Source organism: Miniopterus schreibersii, assembly GCF_964146895.1.
Source record: "Miniopterus schreibersii genome assembly, chromosome: 19".
Taxonomy (NCBI): Eukaryota; Metazoa; Chordata; class Mammalia; order Chiroptera; family Miniopteridae; genus Miniopterus; species Miniopterus schreibersii.
The window spans coordinates 10,077,809-10,100,074 of record NC_138119.1 but is presented as its reverse complement, the minus strand read 5'-3'; the positions used below and the strand labels follow the sequence as shown (position 1 = coordinate 10,100,074).

General features: G+C 44.6%; 1 protein-coding gene across 3 annotated transcripts in view; it reads right to left on the bottom strand.

The window, feature by feature from the left end:
* The window catches only part of TBX15 (T-box transcription factor 15), a 93,622-nt gene that overhangs the window by 8,750 nt on the left and 62,606 nt on the right, over nt 1-22,266 (bottom strand). For all 3 annotated transcript variants that reach the window (XM_081122131.1, XM_081122129.1, XM_081122130.1), the window contains exons 6-7: nt 13,588-13,652; nt 2,348-2,445 (exon numbers count right to left, since the gene is read on the bottom strand). In XM_081122131.1, coding sequence (XP_080978257.1) covers nt 2,348-2,445; nt 13,588-13,652 — 163 coding nt within the window. The remainder of the gene's footprint in view (nt 1-2,347; nt 2,446-13,587; nt 13,653-22,266) is intronic.

Here is a 22,266-nt window from a genome sequence, read left to right as displayed (position 1 = left end):
TTTGCTCAGTAACTGATCCTTCTCACTGAACCACATCAAATTAATACAAATCCCCCAAACCAACAGAGACCCTCATAACCCTAACTTTAACTACCTGACAAACATTAAAACAGCCAATGGTGTTGGAATCTGTCTAGTGATGTCTGCTACCAGCTGAGGAGAGGGAGGGCTTCTGTAAATGGCAGGTCTCCTCATTCCCACAGAAGGAGACATATTGCATCTCTGGTGTCACTGGTCCAGGAGGGTGCCTTTTAGCACAACAATTGTGAGATACACTCAGAGACTCTGCTCACAAAAGCTCTGCTCTCAGTTTGGGCCATACAAATAGCTCCATTGTATATGTCATTATAACATCATCATCAAAACAACATCCGAACATCATCAGAACAACAGCACTGAACTTGGCTATAACTGGCCTGGGCTGTTATTTCTTTCCTTCTGTCTCTATATTTTCTCAGTCAACTTCCCCAAGCATAGCTTAGTTGGTTAGTTCCTTTTGTCCCTGTCACTAGCAGTGTTCAAAGAGAAGCCATTCCAGAAATAAAATTTCTATCCCCATATCTCCAAAAGTATAAACTCCCTTGTTAGTTCTAAATGAGTATGTCTGAAGATCAGGCCATACATACTTGACTTCATTAAAATGAAAGATGGGCCTCCTTAGAGTTAATGCACAAGTTGTTGAACAATAAACCATCAACTGGAAGAGTAAACTAAATTTTTGTATAGAAAAGTAAAGCTGTACTAAATAAGAATGAAGAAAGGTAATGTCTGGTGGAAACTGTCCTGTCAAGTATGAGATCCACTTTCGAGTTCTCAACTCACTTCCACCACTTAACTGCAGGTACGGCACTAGACGGCTATATGCCTCAGTTTCTTTTTGTGTAAACGGCAGAGGATAATGAATCCCAGGTATTCTTCTTGTAAGAGTAAACAGCTTTATAGAGCACCCATTCAATGTGAATTTAAAAACAAGGATTTGGGTTTTTGAAAAACTGTGGCTAATTCACCTAAGGGCTTTCCTTGAAATTTTATTAAGGTGGATCTTAATAAAAGAGAACTGAAAATGAGCAGGGGCAGGATGAAAGAAGCTTCCTTAACCTCATCCAAGCAGTTAGGTGGGTGCAGCCTCCAGCAGCATGGATCAGACATGCCAGGGGGCCATGTGTCTGAAGCAGTGAGGAAGGTGGGCACCTTGGTAGGTCAGTCACCGTTTGGATGTTAGCTTCAGTGCCCACACTGCCAGTACTCTCCTCCCTAAAAGGTAATTGCTACGCAGTCGGTCTGCCACTGAAGTTTCCTCTAGAAGCTTGCCACTCTCTACTTCTAAGACACAAAGACAGTTCAACACAGCTGGCTGTGTCTCTTTTCCTCATTTTATCAGTGACACTGTCCAGAGTTACTGGAACTCTGAGTTCTTCAAGGGAGAGGAAATGGGTATGTTACTTTTACGTCCATTGTTAACGTCAAGAAACCAAGCCACGTATTTTTTAATAATGAGAATCTGGACCACGTTCAGTATACAGTTCAAATATGTATTTCAATTAAACTATTTAATAGTCTTGGCTTTTCCTCTAGCCTGTCCCACTGCCATATGTATCCAATAATTCAAGCTCATCCCCCCGAGCCACCACCAATGAAAAAGGGAGTCACTGAGTAAGTGTGATGTTTTACTTCGAAAGTTCAGTTTCTTTTAAACCATTGTTTGCAAAGTATCAGCAATAAGTCTTCGTATTGATACATTTTTAGTAGAAGCACCATGAAACCTGAGATGTTGTACATCTAAGCAACTCATGCAGGCTCCCTGTGCTGCACTGTGCCCAGCAGCCCCCCATGCTGGCGAAATGAAGTCTGCATCCCCGACGTCACTCCACATCCACATCCACATCCACACGTTAGGTGGTTGTGCTCCAAGATGTAATCAGACAGTGATCTTGCCTACCTGAGCCACAGTTCCACCAAGTGACCTCATTGATTGTTCATTAGGTACTTCCTGGGTACCAGGCCCTGCAGTAAATCTTGGGGACACCGCAGTGAATACAATGTCACCACCAATTCCCATTCTCAGGAACTGGCGGTATCCCTGCCAGCCTTCTCACAGCAGCCTCCATGATACAGACTCCCGCCCACTGGAGCTTGGAAAGTCAGTGAGTGAGGTGTCAGGTGAAATGCTGCCTCTGGACCCGGCCTGTTTGCACAAGTGCTGATGCTGTAGTTCTTTACAGAGCAACCAAGTTCTCTTTGTTCCAGGAAAATCAAGCTTGGCGTGGGGCTAGATGTGCTATATTCAGTTCAGTGCCCACTCCCTCCCGGCCCTGTCTCTGAGCAGAGGCCCTGCCCGGGGCTTTACCTTGCTGCTTTTGCATGGTGGTGAAATCCTCAAAGGTGAGTGTGCGCACAGGGGGTCTCCAGAATGCATAAGTCTCCATGATGGCTTCCAGTCCAGTTCTGCAGAGAGAAAAGCCAGCAAAGGAAGTTGTAAATAATCCCCAGAAACACACTGACTTGTCACAGATCCTGGGTGATTCGTCTGGCGAGTAGTATATCCAGAGGCACTGAGAGACAGCAGACCAGTAAATGAGCCTGGAAGAGCACGAGGCACAGATGACGCTGGGTGGCAAGAGGAAGAAGAAATGGACCCAATCAGATTATTTGCAAGCAAGTCATGACTATAACAGAATTTCCTTCTGACCTTTCTTCAAAGGAGGTGTGGTCTGCATGAGAAAAAGAGCACGTTAAGGTCAGGGTACTAATATCGTGAATAGAGTTGAGCAGAGAGTAGCCTTGGCTGTTTCTCTAGCACAAGACAATGTCATCATCATTACCAGAGTGCATCGTGTGTCCCAGAGTCAGCTCCACCACTGGGTATGTCACGTCAATGAAACTGACAAGCAGGGCAATAGAAATAAAAGGCAAAGTAAGCAATCAAATAGACTCGAGTTTCTGTTGCAACAAGAAATACCTACCTGAAGGCAAAGAAAGGGGTTGATCCCAGAAATTATACGTCAAGCAAAAAGACTGATACATTTCTGCAAATTTTTATCTGTATTTTGTAATCTAATAATCAAGCTGGCCTTTGAGGGTCAGAAATTGGGACTGTCAGACTTCAGAAAACACCCAATAGTTTGCAAAAACTACTTTAAGGTTTCTGTTTCATTGGTTTTGGAAATGCCGTTAATTAAGCTATGCACGCACTACTACTTAACTCTTCAATGAACTCTCTATATCATTTATATGAGGTGTTGACGGACATCATGTTAACATAATTATCCAGGTTATCTCAGACATTTTCTTGCTGTTATTCCATCTCATCAAAACAGTATTAGATAGGGTTTCATTTAAAGCTTTGAACACAGCTTCTGATTACTGACTTTTCTGTAAAATTAACTGCTTCTAAGTGGAAGAAGGGAAAGCCCAGGGACGTTGGAGAAGGTTGGAGAAGGAGGGTAGGGAAATGGCATAAGTCACTGGAATGTAACATGGTGTCCCTTCCTGGAAAGGACAAGCTTTCCCTCTTAAGATGAAACTTAGGCTGCCTGCCCTTCTCCCTGGGTAATACAGTTCCAGAGTTCTCTTCTGTCTTGCGTACCAAGAAGAAAGTGAGAAGTTTTATTTTAAGTGAGAACAAATATCCTTTCCTTATAAATGACAGTAAGATCCCCTGAGGTCCTTCTCAGATGAGCTGCTGATAAACTGATTGGCCTTTTGTGTTGCAAAACTTCCTCTCTGAACAGGCCTTACTTGCACAGTTAACTTTCTAAAGTCTTCTCTGGAATCCTGGAGGCTTTAAATACACCAATGTTGGCAAATCAAACTCTGTATTTTTAGAAGAGGTGGAGCGGAGAGGGTGTTGCATGGTGTTTATTAGCTGTTAATCTGTTAAAAGTAGGAATAGAAGACATCCCCACATAGTCACCCTACGTTAATGTTGAATGCAGTACATGAAACTATTTGTGGAGAGAAAGAGCCCAAGCAATTAGGAAGTTCAGAATAATAAGGGGATAGGCTGGTGAAGCCACACTGAGCCTTCATGAGCATAGAAAGAGGACAGGCTGGGCTCTTACTGCCTTGTTTTGGAATGTCGGTGGCTCATGAGAACATCTTGGGGTTCCCTTTAGTGGCCTGGGAGGCTCACTGGTAGGGCAAGCTGCTGACTGTTCCACCTCCTATCCCATTCTTCCCAAGAATGTGTACCGATCGTGGTGACAAAAGACTAGCTCAAGAACAAAGAACAGTCCCTTCTCATTTCATAATAAGGTGATAGAAGACTGTGAAGTACCAATAACACACTGATATACTGCCAATATTATAGTTATTGAAGGAAGAGAAAATGAACTTTGATTTCATTTTCATAACAGGCAAAAAGACTGGCAGATTTATTAATAATTTTATCTAAAGCTGTCAGCTCTATATAGGATAGTGACCATTTAGCCATTTATCCAAATCCAAAACCCAATTGACTGATTTAAATAGATTTCAAAAATGGGAGGGATATTGGGTGTCACCCTCTGATGCCATCTTGGGTGGTTAACCAACCTCTGTTGGAGTATTTCCCAAGGAAAAGATTCGGGTTTTTGACACATCTATTAGAAAGTTCTTTCTGACCTTGGGCTGAAACCTCTGGTGTAACGTTTACCCTCTGGTTCCATGACGGATGGGTACATGGTGAGAGTGCCAGACATTCTCACATCCTCATCAGGGAGACTTTCCTAAGCCATGGAGAATGTAACGTATGACAGGCCACATGTGGATGCAACTATGGTCCACCCAGTTCAGGGGGTCTCACAACAAGGGCCATTTGGTGATAGAATTGTGGGGGAGGGGCTATGGCTACCCAAAAATATTGGCTAAGACCACACATTGCTAACAACACTTCACTAATCCACTGCTTATGCATCTCTCATAGATTTATCCTAGGCCCTTAAGGAATCTAGTTATGTATTCAGGGTGTTTCTCTTCTTAGAAAAGTTAATCATATTTGTTTACTGTATGCCACATCTTATTTGTCCTCAAATTCCATGAAGCTTCATTGGCTAGGTCTAGTTGTTAGAAAGTACTAGTTCTATATATCAGGATTTGGTGAAGTGCTGTGGCAAGATAAGGATTAATAATTCACCTCTCTCACCACCAGCCTGTGTACTTGGGAGCCCATGGCTTTTTACGTCCCCGTGCTTAGCCCAGTGCCTGTTGCATGGCAAGATCTCAGTGGATATGAGTCATTATTTCATGAACTTTAACCAGCGTTCATTTTTCAAAGCCTAAAACTGAGGAAAACAACTTGATGTAAAAGTCAAGACTCTGAAGACAGTAGGAATCATCTAGTATTGGAGACTTGGGAATCATTTCTATAGCTGATTATGCCTTTCTTGACTAGAGTCTCAGAGAGGTTTCAGTTTTCCTTTGGTTTCTTCCGTTTGGGTCATGGAATTTCTGACCTTTAACAGAGTCTGAGTCCCTGAGCTGAGGCAGTCAGCCCCACCCTCATCTTCACTTACAAGAGTCCTTGCCAACCACCTATTAACATCTTCAGCCACTTGGCTGTCTGTTGCAGAGTTTATCCCGAGTAACTCATTGTTGACTTACTCATCATCATAATAACTTATTTTTTGTAATATTTTATCTCAAGGTTCTTAAATGTGAATTCATTGTCTAACAAATAAAAACGTGGTCTTAGGTAACCACATATCGTTAACATGTTCCACATGGTGAGCCACTCTGGGTTTGTTGCACACCAGAGACTGATGTCATCTCTGAGGTTTCCAATCAGAGACGATCAAATTGGCAAGTGTCCCCCTCTTGCTTACTTTCCCCTGTTTGCTCCAGTGACAACAGAGGCCATATCCAAGCCTTCTTTGTTCAGTCCTTTGGCCGTAATCGCCTCTTTGATTTCCAGGCCTTTTCTCTTTAGACTTTTCAGTCTGCTCCTTGGCCAAGCCAACAGAATGTGCTGAAGATGAGGGAGAAAAAGAAAGGAAGGAAGCAAGCCAAAGAGCCTTGGGATCAACTGATTTGAAAAAATAGCCAGACTGTAAAGAAATATTCCTCCAACCTTCTCATTCAAAAAAAAAAGAAAAGAAAAATGCTAGGACCATCCCTTTGAAGTTCAGCAAATATGTAATCATTATAACAAACAGCTACGTTCATGAACCTGTTAGGTAGCACACCAATGCATGGTTTCTGCTTCTTATTTGTCCTGAAACAGAGAGCTACTTCCTATGTTTCTCCCACTTATTTTCTCTGTAGTTCTGCCTTCCGACTCTTCCCCCATCCCATTTGCTGATAACAAAGGGAACATGTGCTAGGAGTTGATAAAACCACTGGTCACCTCTCAATAGAAGACAGTCAAGAGCTAAGGGAAGCCTACTGATCAGGATCTTGAAATCATAAAGGAGTGATCCAACCTAGGAAACAATTATGCTAGCTTCAGGAGCTATTAAGGTAAAAAAACACAAGAGCTTTACCCTATAGGAGTGTCCTATTCTACAAAAAGAGAACATGTAAATGGCTAATTTCTGAACTGTGTGATAAATGCTACACTGGAGATATGTAGGTGCCATGGAGCACTGAGCAGGAAATACTTAATATACCTGAAAACTCAAGCAAGAGTCCGTAAAAGGCCAGTTATTTAAGCGTAACATTAAAGGGTACTCAGCAGTTTTCTACACAGACAAGAGGCAGAAAGAACTTTCCTGGTAGAGTTAACAGTATATGCAAAGACTTGGAGGTTTAAGAGAGAAGGCATGTTCTGGGAACTGAAAATAGTTCAGGGTGAGTGGAGCTCGTGGTACAAGATCGGGGGAGCAGGGGGCACACCATGGGTATTTATTTCATGTTAGGTGCTTGGATTTTATCTAATGGGCGGTACTGAGCCTCTGAGCTCCTTTTCTTTTTCTTCCTGTTCCAGCGTTTGAAAAGACAAGAACATACTGTTCTTTCAGATCTCGTTACTGTATCTGAGCTTTCCACTCCTTTTTCTTAGACTGCCCTTGGTCCACCGAGGTGAGGTCAAGCCTTCCACATACCCTTCTCCTTCGCTGGATCTGGAATCAGCTCCTACATCTAGAGAGATTCCTCACAGTATTTGTTGTCTGGGGAATATTCTTAAAAGACCTCCCAGCAGAGGTCTGCAAATTGGCGAAACAAAACAGAACAAGCCAAAATTCACAACTGGGCTTTAAATGGTACAAAAAGTATATCTACATGATGACTTGGCTGCCACTGATGTGCTCAGGATAGTTTGGAAGAGCAGGCAGGTGTCCAATGGACAGATGCTTGGAGCGGAGTTAAAATAGTTTCTTACGCAGTGATGCCAGCTTGGGAACGCTGGCCCGTCTGAGTCTGAACAGGCAGTCCGCAAAAAGTCTTCCCTGCCTCAAGAAGCACAATGGAAAGCCATGAAAACCCGGAGCGAGCTAACTGAAATATTAAGTTTCTTTGCATTTGACTGGAATGGTCTGACCTGACTTCGGTAATACTCCAAGATGGTGCCAGCTGTACCATCGGAACAGAAGAAACTCATGGCTGTGCAAACAGGGGAGCCGCCAAGCTGAATACTGATGCAGGATTTCACCCCAAAGGCACGGCTGGAGCGTTTCCAAGAGGTTACTCCCAGTATTTACAAGTATGTCAGTGTGAAGAAAGGGAGCGTTGCTGGCGTTTCTGTGGCGCTGGCAGCTTATGTGCTTTTCAGCTACCGCTGTTCTTCGAAGGAGCTCAGCCAGGGCGTGAGCAGGTACCCCTGAAGAGGGCCCATGTGGACTCCACGCTCCCGATCGTGACCTTTGCCCAGCACCTCTGAATCCTTTCATACTGTAATGACACCTAATAAAAGATGACTGGTAAAAAAAAAAATTGGTAATACTAAATCACACGAGGGGCAGATTCGCACAGTGGTTAAGAGAACGAGCTCTGGAGCCAGACTGCCTGGGTTCAGATTGCAGCCCCGCTGCGTTCGGATGCCAGCTTGGCCAAGTTACGTAACCTCCTCATGCCTGAGTCTCCTGTCTGTACAACGGAGGTCACGATACTGCTCCCTCCTAATTGTTACCTAATAAATGCAGGCTGATTAGAGACAGAATATATCCAAATGAGAGAAAACGATGAAAGCTTGAGGACCATTAGTCTAACTCAAGCCAAAGAAATCCCTCCAAGTGCTCAGGTTGCAACCTGTAACAAGAGAAAACAGTCTTACTTCACTGGAATTCAAAGCGGCGTCCGCCCTCTGGCTCTGGATTGAATGTGTAGGGACCTGTGTGTTACCTAATTGCATTTCTCATTCTCTCCTCCAAGAACCAAAAACGTGTCCCTCAAGCCTCTGTAGGCCTCATTATCTCGCAGATATTTCAGACTCCAATATGTTAGCCATTAAAAAGACGTCACTCTGTTAGATGACACCATCGCTGGGCAAGAGCCATAGATAATAAAGCAGCTGCCAGCCTTCCTTGGCAAATCCACACGGCCAAGAGGACAATGGTGGAAAAGGTTCACGACGGAGGAGGGGGAACAAATAACAAGGCAGAGAAAATTGTTAAATACCATAAGCCAGGGGACATGATGAACAGCTCTGGCCTGGATGAGTAGGAGGAGTCTGGCAGGAGGCGGCCGCCAGGGTCCAGAACAGGGCCAGCCACCTTGAACTGTAGATGCAGCCGTGCCGGCCGGAGAGGGAGTCCAGTCCTGATTACTCCCATAGCTCTCCTAAATGTTACCCATGCCAGGGATAACAAAAGACTATGCAGAGTCTACGGAGGCTAGAAAGATTGCCAGGAAAGAACGGGAGGGGATTGGCTGGAAAATATACAGCCAGTGGCTCTAGGGAAAACAAATGAAAATACAGAAATTGAAAGTGAGACACTTGGAAAGTCATGCTGGTCGAAAGGAGGCAAGTGGTTAGCTCATTGGGCTCTACGCTGGCTACGTGAGCCTTCGGGAGCGACGGGGCTGGAGGTGACGAGGGCAAGGCTGTCTGTTGACTAGCAAGCTGTTCCTAACAGAAGAGGGAAACATCAGTCTCTGGATGCTGTCCATGCTGGATTTGCAAATTCTGAAAGCTCCTATCTCGCTGTACTCGGTTTTGCCATCAGTAAAACGGGAAACACTGTACCAATAATTATCAACTTGGAAATAAAAGTAGACAACTCGGACCACAGATACTACATGAAATGATTATTACTATTATTTGTATACTTATAATTTGAATGGCTAGAAATAAATACATGAGGTTGAACTGTAAAAATTGCTGATAGTTTACCTTAGTGACTTTATATGTTTAGCTTAACAGATAGAGTGCAGACAAGATCTGAGATACTTGGTCGTAACAGAGAACTCTGCTAACCAGTTGTAATTGAGATGCACCCGGCACTCTTCCGCCTCTGACTCCCAAAGAAAAGTTGTTTCTTGGGGGATCTAAGCAAAGATGAACTGGCCCAGGGCTCATTTCGAGCTGACTTTTCCTTTTCCTATCTGTGAATTTCAGCCACTCTGATTCTCATCTCACAGTCCTGTTTCTGGGTGAACATTCATGTTGAGTGGGTGTTGTGAGGAGGGGCTGGGCCTTGACAAGAGGTCCTGTCTGTGCCCAAGGAGACAGTTTTTCCCCCTGTGAACATGGCTTTGGAACAGCAGCTGCTTAAGAGGGGGCCACAGGAAAACTCTTTACTCCCAGATATTTCCCCACCACCAGTAGAGATTCCTTCCACTGGGTTAAGTATGAGTCTCGTTGAGCACTGTCTTCGAGCAAATTCACCCATCCCTACAATGCAGTTAATGGCTCCATTTTTAGATCACTATACCCTGAAACATTATGTGAAGGGACACTAGGCACCCAGAAGGACTGCGTGTGACCAGCCACATTCCCAGTACACGGCAGTGCCGGCTGACAATTAGCTCAGACTCCGACTGCTTCCTACGCTTTCTCCCGCAGATCCTATCATTTTCTCAGTGAGGGGCAACCTACGAAAACCAGTTGCCCATATAAACCAACCTCCCCGTCATTCAGGGCCTGCCCCCAGCTCCTTTCTGCTGGTTCCTGAGATATGAAATTTGAGTGCCCTGGCTCCAGCCTCCAAGGGTGGACTCCACACAGAAACAGATACCCTCCTAAAAAACTGCACCAACCCCCTGAACCACAAAAGGGCGGCTGTTGTGGTACCAATAGCAGGACTTCTGGGGCGCCATGCCAGCTAGGGGCATGTGGAGGAAACCACATCACATGACACAGCCTCCTTTACAGATGTCCTGGGTGCAGTGAGGCTGGGAGGAAGGACAAGGTCAGAGAACAAGGTCAAAGACAGGATGGAAGGTGCTGACAGAGGAGGACCCAGAGGCATTTACTTTATGGCACTTTTAAAACAAGTTCGTAGAACCTCTCACTCCCCAGACAGATCAAAATGCTAATCCTCTCCTTTTTATGTATGTGTTGGTGTTGGAGGGAGTCCCTAGGAATTATATAAAATTTCCGAAGCTGCCTTGGGCTTTCTGTAAATTCTTGGCAGCCACCCTAACAGCAACAGGGCTTCCACATCAGACGTGGGCGAGCGCCCCAGGAGTCCTCTCGCCTTCGGCTCCGCTGGCTGCCCCTTCCCTGCGTGAGGTCTGTGGGTGCGACGCTCCCTCTAGCTGAGCGCGGGCTGTCCAGGCTGGTGGGCGGACGCACCTCCTGAGGCTGCTTCTGGGCTGCGATACTCGGTGCAAGGACTCTGCTTCTCTGCCCTTTTGTCACTTTTGTCTCCTCTCTGAAACGGGCTTCCCATTGGGTAGCAACCCCCAAAGATGTAATTTTAGCTCTTAGTTTGCTACTGAGTGGCCTTTCTCAACCAAACCTTACTGTGCTTGGGCTCAGCCCCTGGGACCCCCTGCTTCCCTGAGGCTCACAGACTCCGAAACTCACTGGGTGTCCTCCTTCAGGGACCCAGGGAGCATAGACCTGTCCCCACCATCCAGAGCAAGCTCAGGTGGCCTGAACGGAGGGAGGTGGGGGGCGGGGAGTCTAGTCTGCAATTACGGTAAATCGGTGTCTCACAGCAGCAGCCCATCTCGGACTGGAATCAAAACTGCCTTTAGACTTTCAAACCAAGCCTATTTATAAATCCACTCTTTCTTCCCTTCTTATTTGGTGTCTGAAGCTGGCTCCCCACTGTTGCTGCACCAACTTGGCCTAGATTGGATCAGGCTTTCTGGCTCCAGAGTCCTGGTTTTTCATTTCTCTGCCACTCCCCAACTCTGTTTTCTGTTTTGTAACTAAGCAAACGAGTATTATTTTACTCTGTATACCTGGCACTATAGGGAAAAAAATCTAAAAATAGAAAGCTAAAAAAGGTATGGTCCCATTCCAAGGAGCTTATTTTCTAGCAGGAGGCAGAGCCCAAAACTCAGACCACAGGACACCAAGTCACCTCAAGCTGAGGGACTCCGTTTCCCCCAGGAACAGGGAGGGGTTACTGTCTCCTCCCACAAGGAGCTATCTCTGGAGATAACCCTAGAAATTGTGCCCCAGAGGTAGGTCTGATTAAAGGTAAGCCTATACTGACCCACTCGCACCCAGAGCCAGATCTGGAACAATTTGGAAGTAAATACAATTTCCCTCCCATTGCAAAGAGAATGTCTGGAAGCAAAACTGGTAAGGGTTTCCACTCCAAGAGGCCTGGATGTCTACTACTCTTCCCCACAACATGAACACACACACTTGCACTCATATACATGCACTCTCATGCATTCACTCACATGCATGCACTCACACACATACATGCACACTCTCACACAAACACACACATGCACACTCATGCCCGCACGCATGCCTTTCTGGTGGAGAGTTCTCATCAGGGAAATAGTTGTGTGCAAATGAAAAAGTTGAAGCTCTATGACTAGAGCTTGAAGGGCAGTGACCTGCTCACACTGAAGTGTGTGAAGGACGCTTCCTGAAGAAGCAGAGGGAACTGTGAAAGGCTTTGATGATGGTGACACCACAGGGCTGACACTGTGGACTCACTCCGGCTCCTGCTGGGGTTCTGGGAGGCCCCATGAATATCACCTCTTGTCCTTCTTTGAATTCAGAATAAGTTCCAAGAAAGGCCTAGGAGCCCAATGCAATGGAGACCAAAATACCAGTGTGACTATTGACAAAGGTGTCTGGAGACTATGGCACAGGCATGAAGGCTGAGTGAGTGAGCTAGAACTCCCCTGAAATAAGCTGACTCCCCCAAACTGTGGACTTCCTCTGCTGGGCTCACTATACAACCGGAAGAGCCCAGAAGGCCAGCTCCCTGCAGGCGAGCAGGTCCTGAAGTGTCCCTCCTCCTAGACTCAGCAATCAGATCAGTCCCCCTGGTTCCCATCGAGGGGAAGGAGGAAGCAACAGGGCGAGAAGCCAGGAGCGCTTCTCCATGGATATCTCTTTCCATTGCACAGCAGGAATGGGAAGTAAGTATCCCCACCCCAGCGACCTCAGCGGGCACTGCACCCAGAGGCTACTGGCCCAGGGGCTGAGCGAGGCATCTAAAGAGAACCGGGGTGGCTGTGCCCTCCCCGTGCTTCCTCACACCCTCCCTTCCTGGGCCTCTGGGTCTCACCGGGATGGATTGAGATCAACAAACCTGAACGTGTTTTGGTTTGAGGTTTGGCAAGTTCTGGAACTCCAGAGTATCCCACAAATGTTTTGTGTTCTGCAAAACCAAAAAACATTGGCCGAGCACTTTCCCCCCTAATTTTTAAGCCCATGTGTTTTGAAAGGAAATGTAATCCGTATGTTTGGGGTACATTTATATGCAACTCGTCAAGCCATGCTCGTCAGTATGAGTCACTTAATGTCTAAAAGGCATGGGGAAGACCATAGATTTATAAGAACTCTGTTAGCAGGAGAAGGCAACAGACGAGGCACTGGTTGGAAGGTGACGAACTGGGCTCTGATGCTGGCATAGAACCCCCAGAAGATTTATAGGTAATCATCTATATCCTCACCCATCGATCTTTCCCATCTGCAAAATGGCATTAATCATTCTTGCCCTCATCAGACCCTGCAGGCAGCTAATGAGAATTAAATTGTGATAATCAGGTAATTTCAAGCTTTTCAAAGAGAAAATACAAGGGCCACTGTACTTGCCCCAACAAGTTTGTTTTCATATTAACCATGTCAGAAAAATGGTTAATTTTTTAACAGAGTTTTAGCTCTTAAAGGTAATAATTGTATAAAAAGGTTTACTTGTCCACAATTCCTTATTTACTGATGAAGACAAATAAATGAGACATCACTGTAGGTTCTGTGGCCACATGTAGATGCTTATCAGAAAAAGCAGCAATCTTTTGATGACAATAAATCACCATAAAATGTGTTTTAAGTGACTAGTAGAAGGGGAAACACCATGAGGGATCTGATCTGGTACTTTAATTTACAGTGCGTTGACAAAGAATCTGGACAATTCAGCCTGTAGGGGGCAGCTTTTTCACTCTTGGATCGGCTCTATTTCTCTCTGCACAGTGTCATAACATACAGGTATTTTCCAAAAAGCAGGAGCCAAAAGCCATCAATGGGGTGTGGTGGGAATACTGTCCCGCAGAAAAGAAATGTCAATGAGTCTCTTTCCCAATTACTCTTACCTATTTCTTCCAGAATCTCTGAATCCTTTAGCAAAGGGGTTTCGGTCGATTTTTAATCTGGTGATCTGGAAACAAACAAAAAAGCATGAATTATATTTTCATCAATGGACTTCCTTTTCAGTTGCTCCTAGTAAAATAACAAGTCACTCTGTTAATCACAGCTAGTGTTTTTATTTCATTTCCTTTTAGTTGGAGATTTAAATGAAGTCGATAGAGGACTAGGGCCTGGCACACAGATGTGTGACCCACCTCACCTGACCCATTTCTCCCTAAAAACCAAGGTTTTCCCCGTATGACTCCGGAAACTCTTTTCCATTCACCTTGGTTGCCCCCCAATGGTGATAAACAAAAGTATTGACATGGAAAACTGGGTCCATGGCACATGACACACAGGAGGCCCCTGAAAAGTGCAATGAATGGATTCGGACAATCCAACCAGGTGGCTGCCTCACCTGAAGGATCCAAGTAATTGGCCACATTACCCATTTTACTTAAGCTGTGTCTTTCCAGCCACTAGGGATTGCTCCTTGACTGACCTGAAATGGTCTCAAGAAAGACAGAAGAAGCAGCTATTCTTTTGTCAAGGTCGCACCCAAAGGAAAATCTAAAAACATGTGATTGGATGGGGCAGAATCCAGCACATCTTATCCAGTCTCTAAGGTTCACAAGAGAATCAGAGGAAATAGAGAGGCAGCTTCATAAGGCTGAGGAAACCCAGGGAAACAATCACGCGACCCAGCTTGAACAGGTCCCTAGGAGCCATCTGGTCGACCTCCACTCAGTGCCTAAGTCCCTATCGCATCCTATCCCGGTTCCCTCAGTCTCTGCGGCGGTTGTACGTATTGGACTAGCACAAGCCTGACCAACAAATCCCACATGTGCCCTAGTGTTTCCACTTTCAGCCCTGGTCATGGGACGCATTTCGATACCTTCATGTCTGAACCACATGTTAATGACTCACTGCATTCAAGCAATGGAGACTTGGGGGTGGGAACTAGGGAGCTCAGGAAAGGAAGGAAGGCGCTCTCAATGGAAAGTAATTCTAGAAGTAAAAGAATCTCATTATCTGAGATCATCTTCGTTTTTCTGATAATTGCAGAACTTATCACTAGGATGGTTCAAGTTCTTACCAATATTGCAAATTTTCCCGAGACCCTCTTCCATCACAATGGACTTTCCCAAAGCCACAGTCTTTAAAGGTTTTTAAAATGCAATATGAGATTCTGATGAAAAGACTTGAAAGTACCAGTTATTTTCCCCCTAACATCCCTTGCCTCTAGAATGGCCTATTAATAACATAGCACTAATAACGCAGCACAAGCAATTTTACATCTATTTTATAGACCAGAGCAGGAGCCCAAAGCCTCGGCTTTCCAGCATGCACTGTCTGCCACGTGAACACTGCACGGAGTTTAAAGACTGCCACTGCGTTCTGTTCTTGCCTTAAAATCGGTTCTTTCCTCCTCCATAATCCACAGCAATAAACCACACACCATATTTTCTTTTCAAGTCGGGGTTATAATATTTTATTTTCTCTTTCAAGTTGGCTTATCCTGTCCGACTCATTTATGATAGGGGTTTCTGATATATGATTGTGCTGCCGTGTTTCGGGGGTCTCCCCAGGCCCCTGTAAATATAACGACATTCTATTTTGTGGGCCCGGGAGAGAGGGTTGAAAACCCGTTTCCCACAATTCACTGGATCGCAGGCCAGGGGCCGGTACGGAGATTTAATAGACAAATGTCACCAAGTGTTAGGAGAAACCACACCTCTGTACTTGTCTCAAAGCTTTTAATGTGAGATTCGGAGAACTTTATGAAGCGTGTGGTTGCACTACTCATTACTGATTTATTATCAAGTGCCTTCTGTGTGCAAAGCACTGTGACAGGTAGCACAGGTGGCAGAATGGTGGACAGTCAGTACATGGCTGTGTATTGTCTTCCCCAACCCAAGAAGCTTATAATCTAGAAGAGAAAATGAGACATATACACTAATAATTACAATAAAACAGAAAGTCATTAGGTTTGCCATAGAGCCAGAGTGCCGTAAGAGCTTAGAGAAAGTTGGGATTATTCCAAGTTGAAGTGCTCTGAGGTCTTATCTTGGAGGTAGCATGTGAGCTGCATTTGAGTAATTTTCAACCCTCCTCCATAATTACATTTATCAATTAGACCCTCTTGTGGCTGGCTGTCTCTACCTCCCGCCTTAAACCAGATCACCACCATCCATTGACTAAACCTCTCTAGATAACCTTCAAACTGATCTCCCTTCTTCCACTCTTGTCCCTGTCCTATCTCTTCTTTGCACAGCAAACAAAGTGATTTTGTTAGTGTGTAACTAGATCACGTCATTCTCTTCAGTGGCTCCCACTGTACCCCGAATTCAATCCAAGCTCCATGCCCGGCCCTGCAGGGCCAGCCTGCCCCACCCACACCCCTCTGCCCCTGGTTCACGGCTCTAGCCCAGCAGAGCAGCTCTTAGTGCTGGAATGTGCCAAGCTCTTTCCCTGCTCAGGCCCCTCACACTCACTCTACCTCCAGACAAAAACGCTCTTTTCTGTGCTCTTCACATAGCCGATTCCTCCTCCTAAGTCTCTAAATGTTCTCTCCTGAGAGAAGGCTTCCTTGATCACCCCTCCAAAATAGCATACTTCTGCTACTCTCTGTAACTGCACTCCCTCTAATTCCATCTTTGCTCTTAACCCGGTTGGCAAGTATACTTTTTTTTGTTGTTCACATATTTACTATTTGTCTCTCCCCCTGGTCTATAGTATGAACCTGTTTATTTTATTTTTATTTTTTTGTCATATTAATCCTCACCCGAGGGTATTTTTTTCCATTGATTTTTAGAGAAAGTGGAAGGGAGGGAGGGGGAGAGAGAGAGAGAACACCAATGTGAGAGACACATCAATTGGTTGCCTCCTGCATGAGTCCCAACCAGGCCAGAGGTCCAACCTGCAACCCAGGTACATGCCCTTGACCAGGAACTGAACCCATGACCCTTCAGTCTGCGGGCTGATGCTCTAACCACTTAGCCACACCGACCAGGGCACCCTGTCTATTTTATATACCATTTTATTAAGCAGAATCTAATAAGACATGCTTTTCATGCTTAATAAATATTTCTTCAATGAATGAATGAGTGAATGAGTGAGTGATGATGTGGGAAACAGGGATCACCGGTTCCAAAGCCGTAACAAGCCTTAGAAACTATAGACCAAACAATTCCCTCAATCCTATTTGCTTTCCCTGCAGGCATTACAGACACAAGTCTTAAATGTTCTTCCAGTGAGAAAAGGTCTATTAGTAGCTTCCCGTGCGGCCAAAGCTATTCTACAGGAGTCGTGTTCAAACTCAGTCCAATGATAATGAGGAGACATGGAAAATGTGGAGGTTAGGGAAGCATTTTTGTTCACTGATTTTATTTCCATAACTTTACACTGATTTGTGTAGTCTGAGTTTCAGTGGAAGGCTGGGGCACATGAGGGAGTGGTTGCTGGCCTGCCACCATTCATTTTAATCATTTTCACTGACTTTTTTTCCCTCGTAACATAGAGGCATAGAGGCAGTTAATAAATGAGATATACCTCACAGTGCACAGTGCAAACATAAATAGCACAGCGAACAAAGAAAATTAAATCTTGAATATGATTTCACAGGACCAAGACTGCAAGGGCCTGCCCTTATTAATACTCTCTTAGTTATGCTTATTTTTTATCATATTGCTTGAAGGGTATTCCATTGGGATCTTTTTTAAAAACCTTAGCCTATATGAAAAAAATTTTATCCTGATTTGATTGGAAAGTTAGGGTAAAACTGGCTCACTCACTAGTTTAAGATATAATGAGTGACTCAGAAGTCCTATTGGATTTGCTTACACAAACCTGGCTGTGGTTACAGACTTCCTAGCTTGTTCCTGTAGCCAATTCTCATCAAGAAATAAGACTGTGTTACCTGAGGAGAATGGGGCTGTATCTTTTTGAAATCTAGTTTCCTGTGTGGGGGGGAAAAAAAAAACCCTCAGTGTTCAGCAGGCTTTTTCCCTTAGAGAAGACAAAAATTCTGTAATGGAAATTTCCTGCTAATTCCATGAGGACATGTTGGCGTCAGCCTCTTCTAAGAAAAAGCATAAAGTGTGGAGTCACCTTTATTCCAACCTCTACCACCGTACTGTACACGATGGGGTCCTGGGCCTGGTGTACCCTCCTCTCTGGCCCAGGCTGGCCAGGTTGGCACTGCGAGAGCAGGTAGCCATAATAATAACTTCAGTATGCTAGCAGCCGGGGAGTCTGTGGGTCAGTCAGCAAGGGTGGGAGGGAGAGATGGGAACAGGGAAAGAAAAGCACAGATATGTCATGACACAGAAACTCTTTCTTCACGCCTCATTACTATTTCTATCCAAAAAAGCAGAACCAAAAATATATAATGAAGCTGGTAATAGAAGAGTGTTGACTAATCATGCATTCAGCCATTTTCCAAGGATCTATTCAGAGCTCTGCACCATGGGACAGACACAAATGTCTTGAATTATGGAGCTGGAAGTGTCCTTTGTCTCAGTGAGTGCTGGGCTTCGAAATTTCATAGGCCAATTCTAATTCCCCCTCCCAATATCTGAGAGATTGACATTGATATTCCAATTTTTTATTCTACCAAGTGAAATAGGGAGTTAACATCTACTATCTCTTGCCGTCATTAGTTCATAAAATGACATTCTAGCATCAAAAAAGTTAAAAGGAAAAAATAAAAAATATAGAGTCTATTAAAATGAATGTTTACATGTATAAAAAGCCTCCATTTTTCTCATCTTTCAATGGATCATAAAAGCCCTGTCCACTGAGTGGTGACCGAGAAGCGCTGATTCAGCCCAAACCGCCAATTCACAAGTGAGAATGGAGGGATTTGTCAAAGGCAGCACAGTCCCCCAGCTGCAGAGCTGGGTCTGGAGCTCAGTTCTCTTAACTACCGACCTGGTGTTTTCTACCATGTCACACTGATTTTCTGTAGAATGTGCAACCTCTGCTTTCAAAAAGCTTAAAACCTTGAGAGGAAGATTGAACAAACTCACACAAGTCAGCAGGTGATAGGGTCACGAGAGAGCTGCACTCGCTAACACTTCCACGAGGGGAGGCTCACTGGCAGCTGAAAAGCAAGGAAGGTGGGAAGGGATGGCATCTGCGCCAGACCTGAGGAGGAGGAGGAACCTGGACAGATGAAGGTGAAGGGGGCGGGCATTTCTGCACAGACAAGAGCGTGGGCGAAAGTAAGACAGCTACGAAGTACAAATAATAAAATTCTAACTAGATTCCTGAACTCTTGTGGGTGCCTAATGATTAACGAGAAACAAACCTAGAAATTTGGTTGGTAATTAGCCACAGAGGATCTTAATTGAAAGACTTGGGATCCTGGACTTTGCTCCCAAGGCACTGAGGAGTCACTGACAAGTTTTGACACAGAAATGACGCAGTTAGAGCTGTGCTTTGGGAAGATCCGTCCGGCAATGAGTTACCGGGTGGCTGGTGAGACACTGAGCTTGCAGTGCAGGTGACTCTACCGGAAGCTGTCACAGCAGCCTAAGACTGGGGGCAGGGGGACAGGTTCAGAACAAGGGCGGCCGCAGTGAGATTAGAAAGAAGAAAATATTGCATCAGTAGAAGCAACAGAGTTTAATGGCAGACTGGATGTGGGAGAGTCAGGTGCCCAGCCTGGGCGACAGATGGAAGCCAACAGGAAGCATCTGTTAGCAATGGAGAGGGCTGGGAGGAGGCACAATGAATAGTATAGTTTAGAGTATTTTGTTTAGCGGTAACGAAACACCATGTTCCCCCCCCCTCAAGTGTACACGTACTAAAACTGCATTGGTCTAGAATAGGGTTTAAACAAGTGCACAGACGTGAACACTCATAGTTTTCAATACTTGAAACTCATGTGCCGGTTGCCTCTGTTTGATGATGATAAATGGCTCCCAATCCTCATTTAGAAGCATACAGGGAATAAGGAGGGAGGAATTATAAATTCAGAGCTAACAGAGGACTTAGGAAGCGTAGGCCAACTGCTCATTTTCTTGAAGAGGAAACTGAAGCCCAGAAAGAGACAATGTCTTGCTCACAGTGACACAGGGAGCTAATGGGAAATTGAGGACGAAAGCCCAGGTCTCTGAATGTCTAGCCCACTGCTGTCTGTGGACAAGACACCGCCTTCCCTTAGGAAACTGGGTAACATTTCATCTCAGCTCCACTCCGTCTTGTCCTTTCTTCGTTGGGTCACTGCAAACAAGCTCCTGAGAACAATGATCCCCCCACTGACTTTTTTTCTCTTTACTCTCATAGGCCTCCTAACCATTCCCTTACAAAGAAATATAAGAAGTAAACAATTTTGCCATAAAATATTAATTGTTCTCATTCTGGAAGGTGGAAGGCAATAAAAACACAGTAATAGGTGCATACAGCTCACAAAAGAGAACCGTTTCTGCTACCCGGCATCTTCAAGACAGGCTGGAAATTACTGATCGCTCACAGCTCTGACTTACAGGATGCAGACCTCACAATTCCTGGGGGAAGGAACTGAGGTTAGTTTGTTTTATTACAAGTCACTGAATTATATTAAATCATATCTACACAGCCAAAGGGAATGTTAAACAATCGTGCTTGTTGATTTATCCAGGGACAGGAGGCTTGTTAAACAGGCAAAAGCTGTTATCTTGACTTCAAAACCTGCAGAATTGAGTGTGACTCATCTGTTTTGAATGTCAGCACTTCATGAATTCACCAACGTGACTTGAGAACAAAGAGATCGAAGTAGTTACCTATTGATTACAGTATCTTGAAGAGCCAAGGCGCTCTTCCAATTCCCAACAATCCCTTTTCTCCATAATGAGCAATTTATTGTTATTTTTTTAATCCTCACCTGAGAATATGGTGTTTTTTTAATCGATTTTGGAGAGAGAAGGGAGCGCCCTCACTAGGCATGTGCCTTGACCAGGAATCGAACCCACCACCTTTCAGTGCATGGGATGACACTCCAACCAACTGAGCCACACTGGCCAGGGCTGAGCAATTTATTCTTTAAAATGGCCTCTGTTCCCCCCTCTCCTTTGTGTCTGTGTGGACCCAGTCACCAGCAATGTCTGACTGCCATTAATTGGACACCAGGTTTGTGTCAGTGACTTCATGCACGTTCCCTCTTCTAGTCTCAATAGCTCTGTGAAGCTAGGACATCCTCAGACCAGGAAACACAGATTGAAAGGGGGTGAGGAAGCTGTTCAAGGTCATACAGTTCATCAGTAGAAAAGTCACAAATCAATCCAGGTATGTCTGCTGCCAAATCCCATGATCTTAATCATGGTTTCCCACCCCCACCAGATCATCATGGCCCTGCCCCAGTCCGGATATAGACAAAATATTTATACAACGAGAATGTAGTCAGACGCAGGGCAATGCCTGTGAGGGAAGGTCGAGGGAGAGAAAGAGACCTCAGGCACCCCTGCTCGGTTTTCTTTCATTGTCACAGTGAGCTGTGCTTTCTAGTTTCAGCCTGAGTTACAACAGTCACCCTCCTGGTCTCTAGAACTGATGTCAATGAGTTCATTCATCAGTGTCCTGGTTTGTTCTACAGACTAAATTCCAAAATTGTAGTATTTATTACCATATCTCTGCCTTCAGGGAAACTAATGTCTAAAATGGTGGCTGGGGTAGTGTTGGGGAAAAGTCCAATTCGTTATTTGGAGAACTGAGACTTATACTCTCCTTCCCAGGGTTCCAGCTGCTCCAAAGGCCATGTCCACATTGCTGCCTGTCTTGTATCAGAGCTTGAAAAACCTTGATTTAAATTAAAGTTTTCTATAAGGAGTCTCCATGACCTCTGCAATTTTACCATCTAAGATGTTCAAGAGGGTTTAATAGATTTTAAATGGCACCCAAAGCCATACCTCCTTTGCAGGCTCAATCCCCAGGCATGGGGGGAGGCAAACAATTGATATGTCTCTCCCACCTCTCTTCCCACCCCCTCTCCCTTCCATTCTCTGAAATAGCAATTGAAAAAATATCCTCGGGTGAATATTTTTTTAAAAATTAAAATAAAATAAATGGCGCCCAAAGCAAACTAAAGCTCTTCCTCTACTTTCGATCAAAGGTGGCCTCCACGAGGGGAACCTGAAGTTGGGAATGCTTTATAGCTGCTGAGAAAGCCCAACAACCACACAGTACTTAACATTAACCAGCCTAGGGGGTTGTTGAATTTAAAATTCCTCTAAAGACAAAGAACATCTAAGGACCCTCATCCATTGTGAAAGAGAAATACTCTTCTTATATGAGTCCACTCTAACTCGCCTTCCCAGAGGAAGCACTCGATAAATATTTAGCAAATACATGCTTTTCCTCTACTGCTTTCTTTGTCAGAGCATGAGGCATAGTATCAAATACAAAAGGTGGTGAGTGTTGCAGTATAATTTCATTTTACTTCAAGCAGGTCCAAAATAAAACTATGCACACTTTCTAGCAAAACAAGCAAAAACACGTTGTTTCAAGGAAAAGGATTCATTGCAGGATCCTATTAATTAGACAATTTGCCAAAAGATGAAATGCAATCTAATTTACAAAAACGGTATTCACATGCAGCTTTTAGGGAATTGCACTAAGTGAGATCACTTGTAAATCCGTCTAGTCACTCTCCTCAAAATAATAAT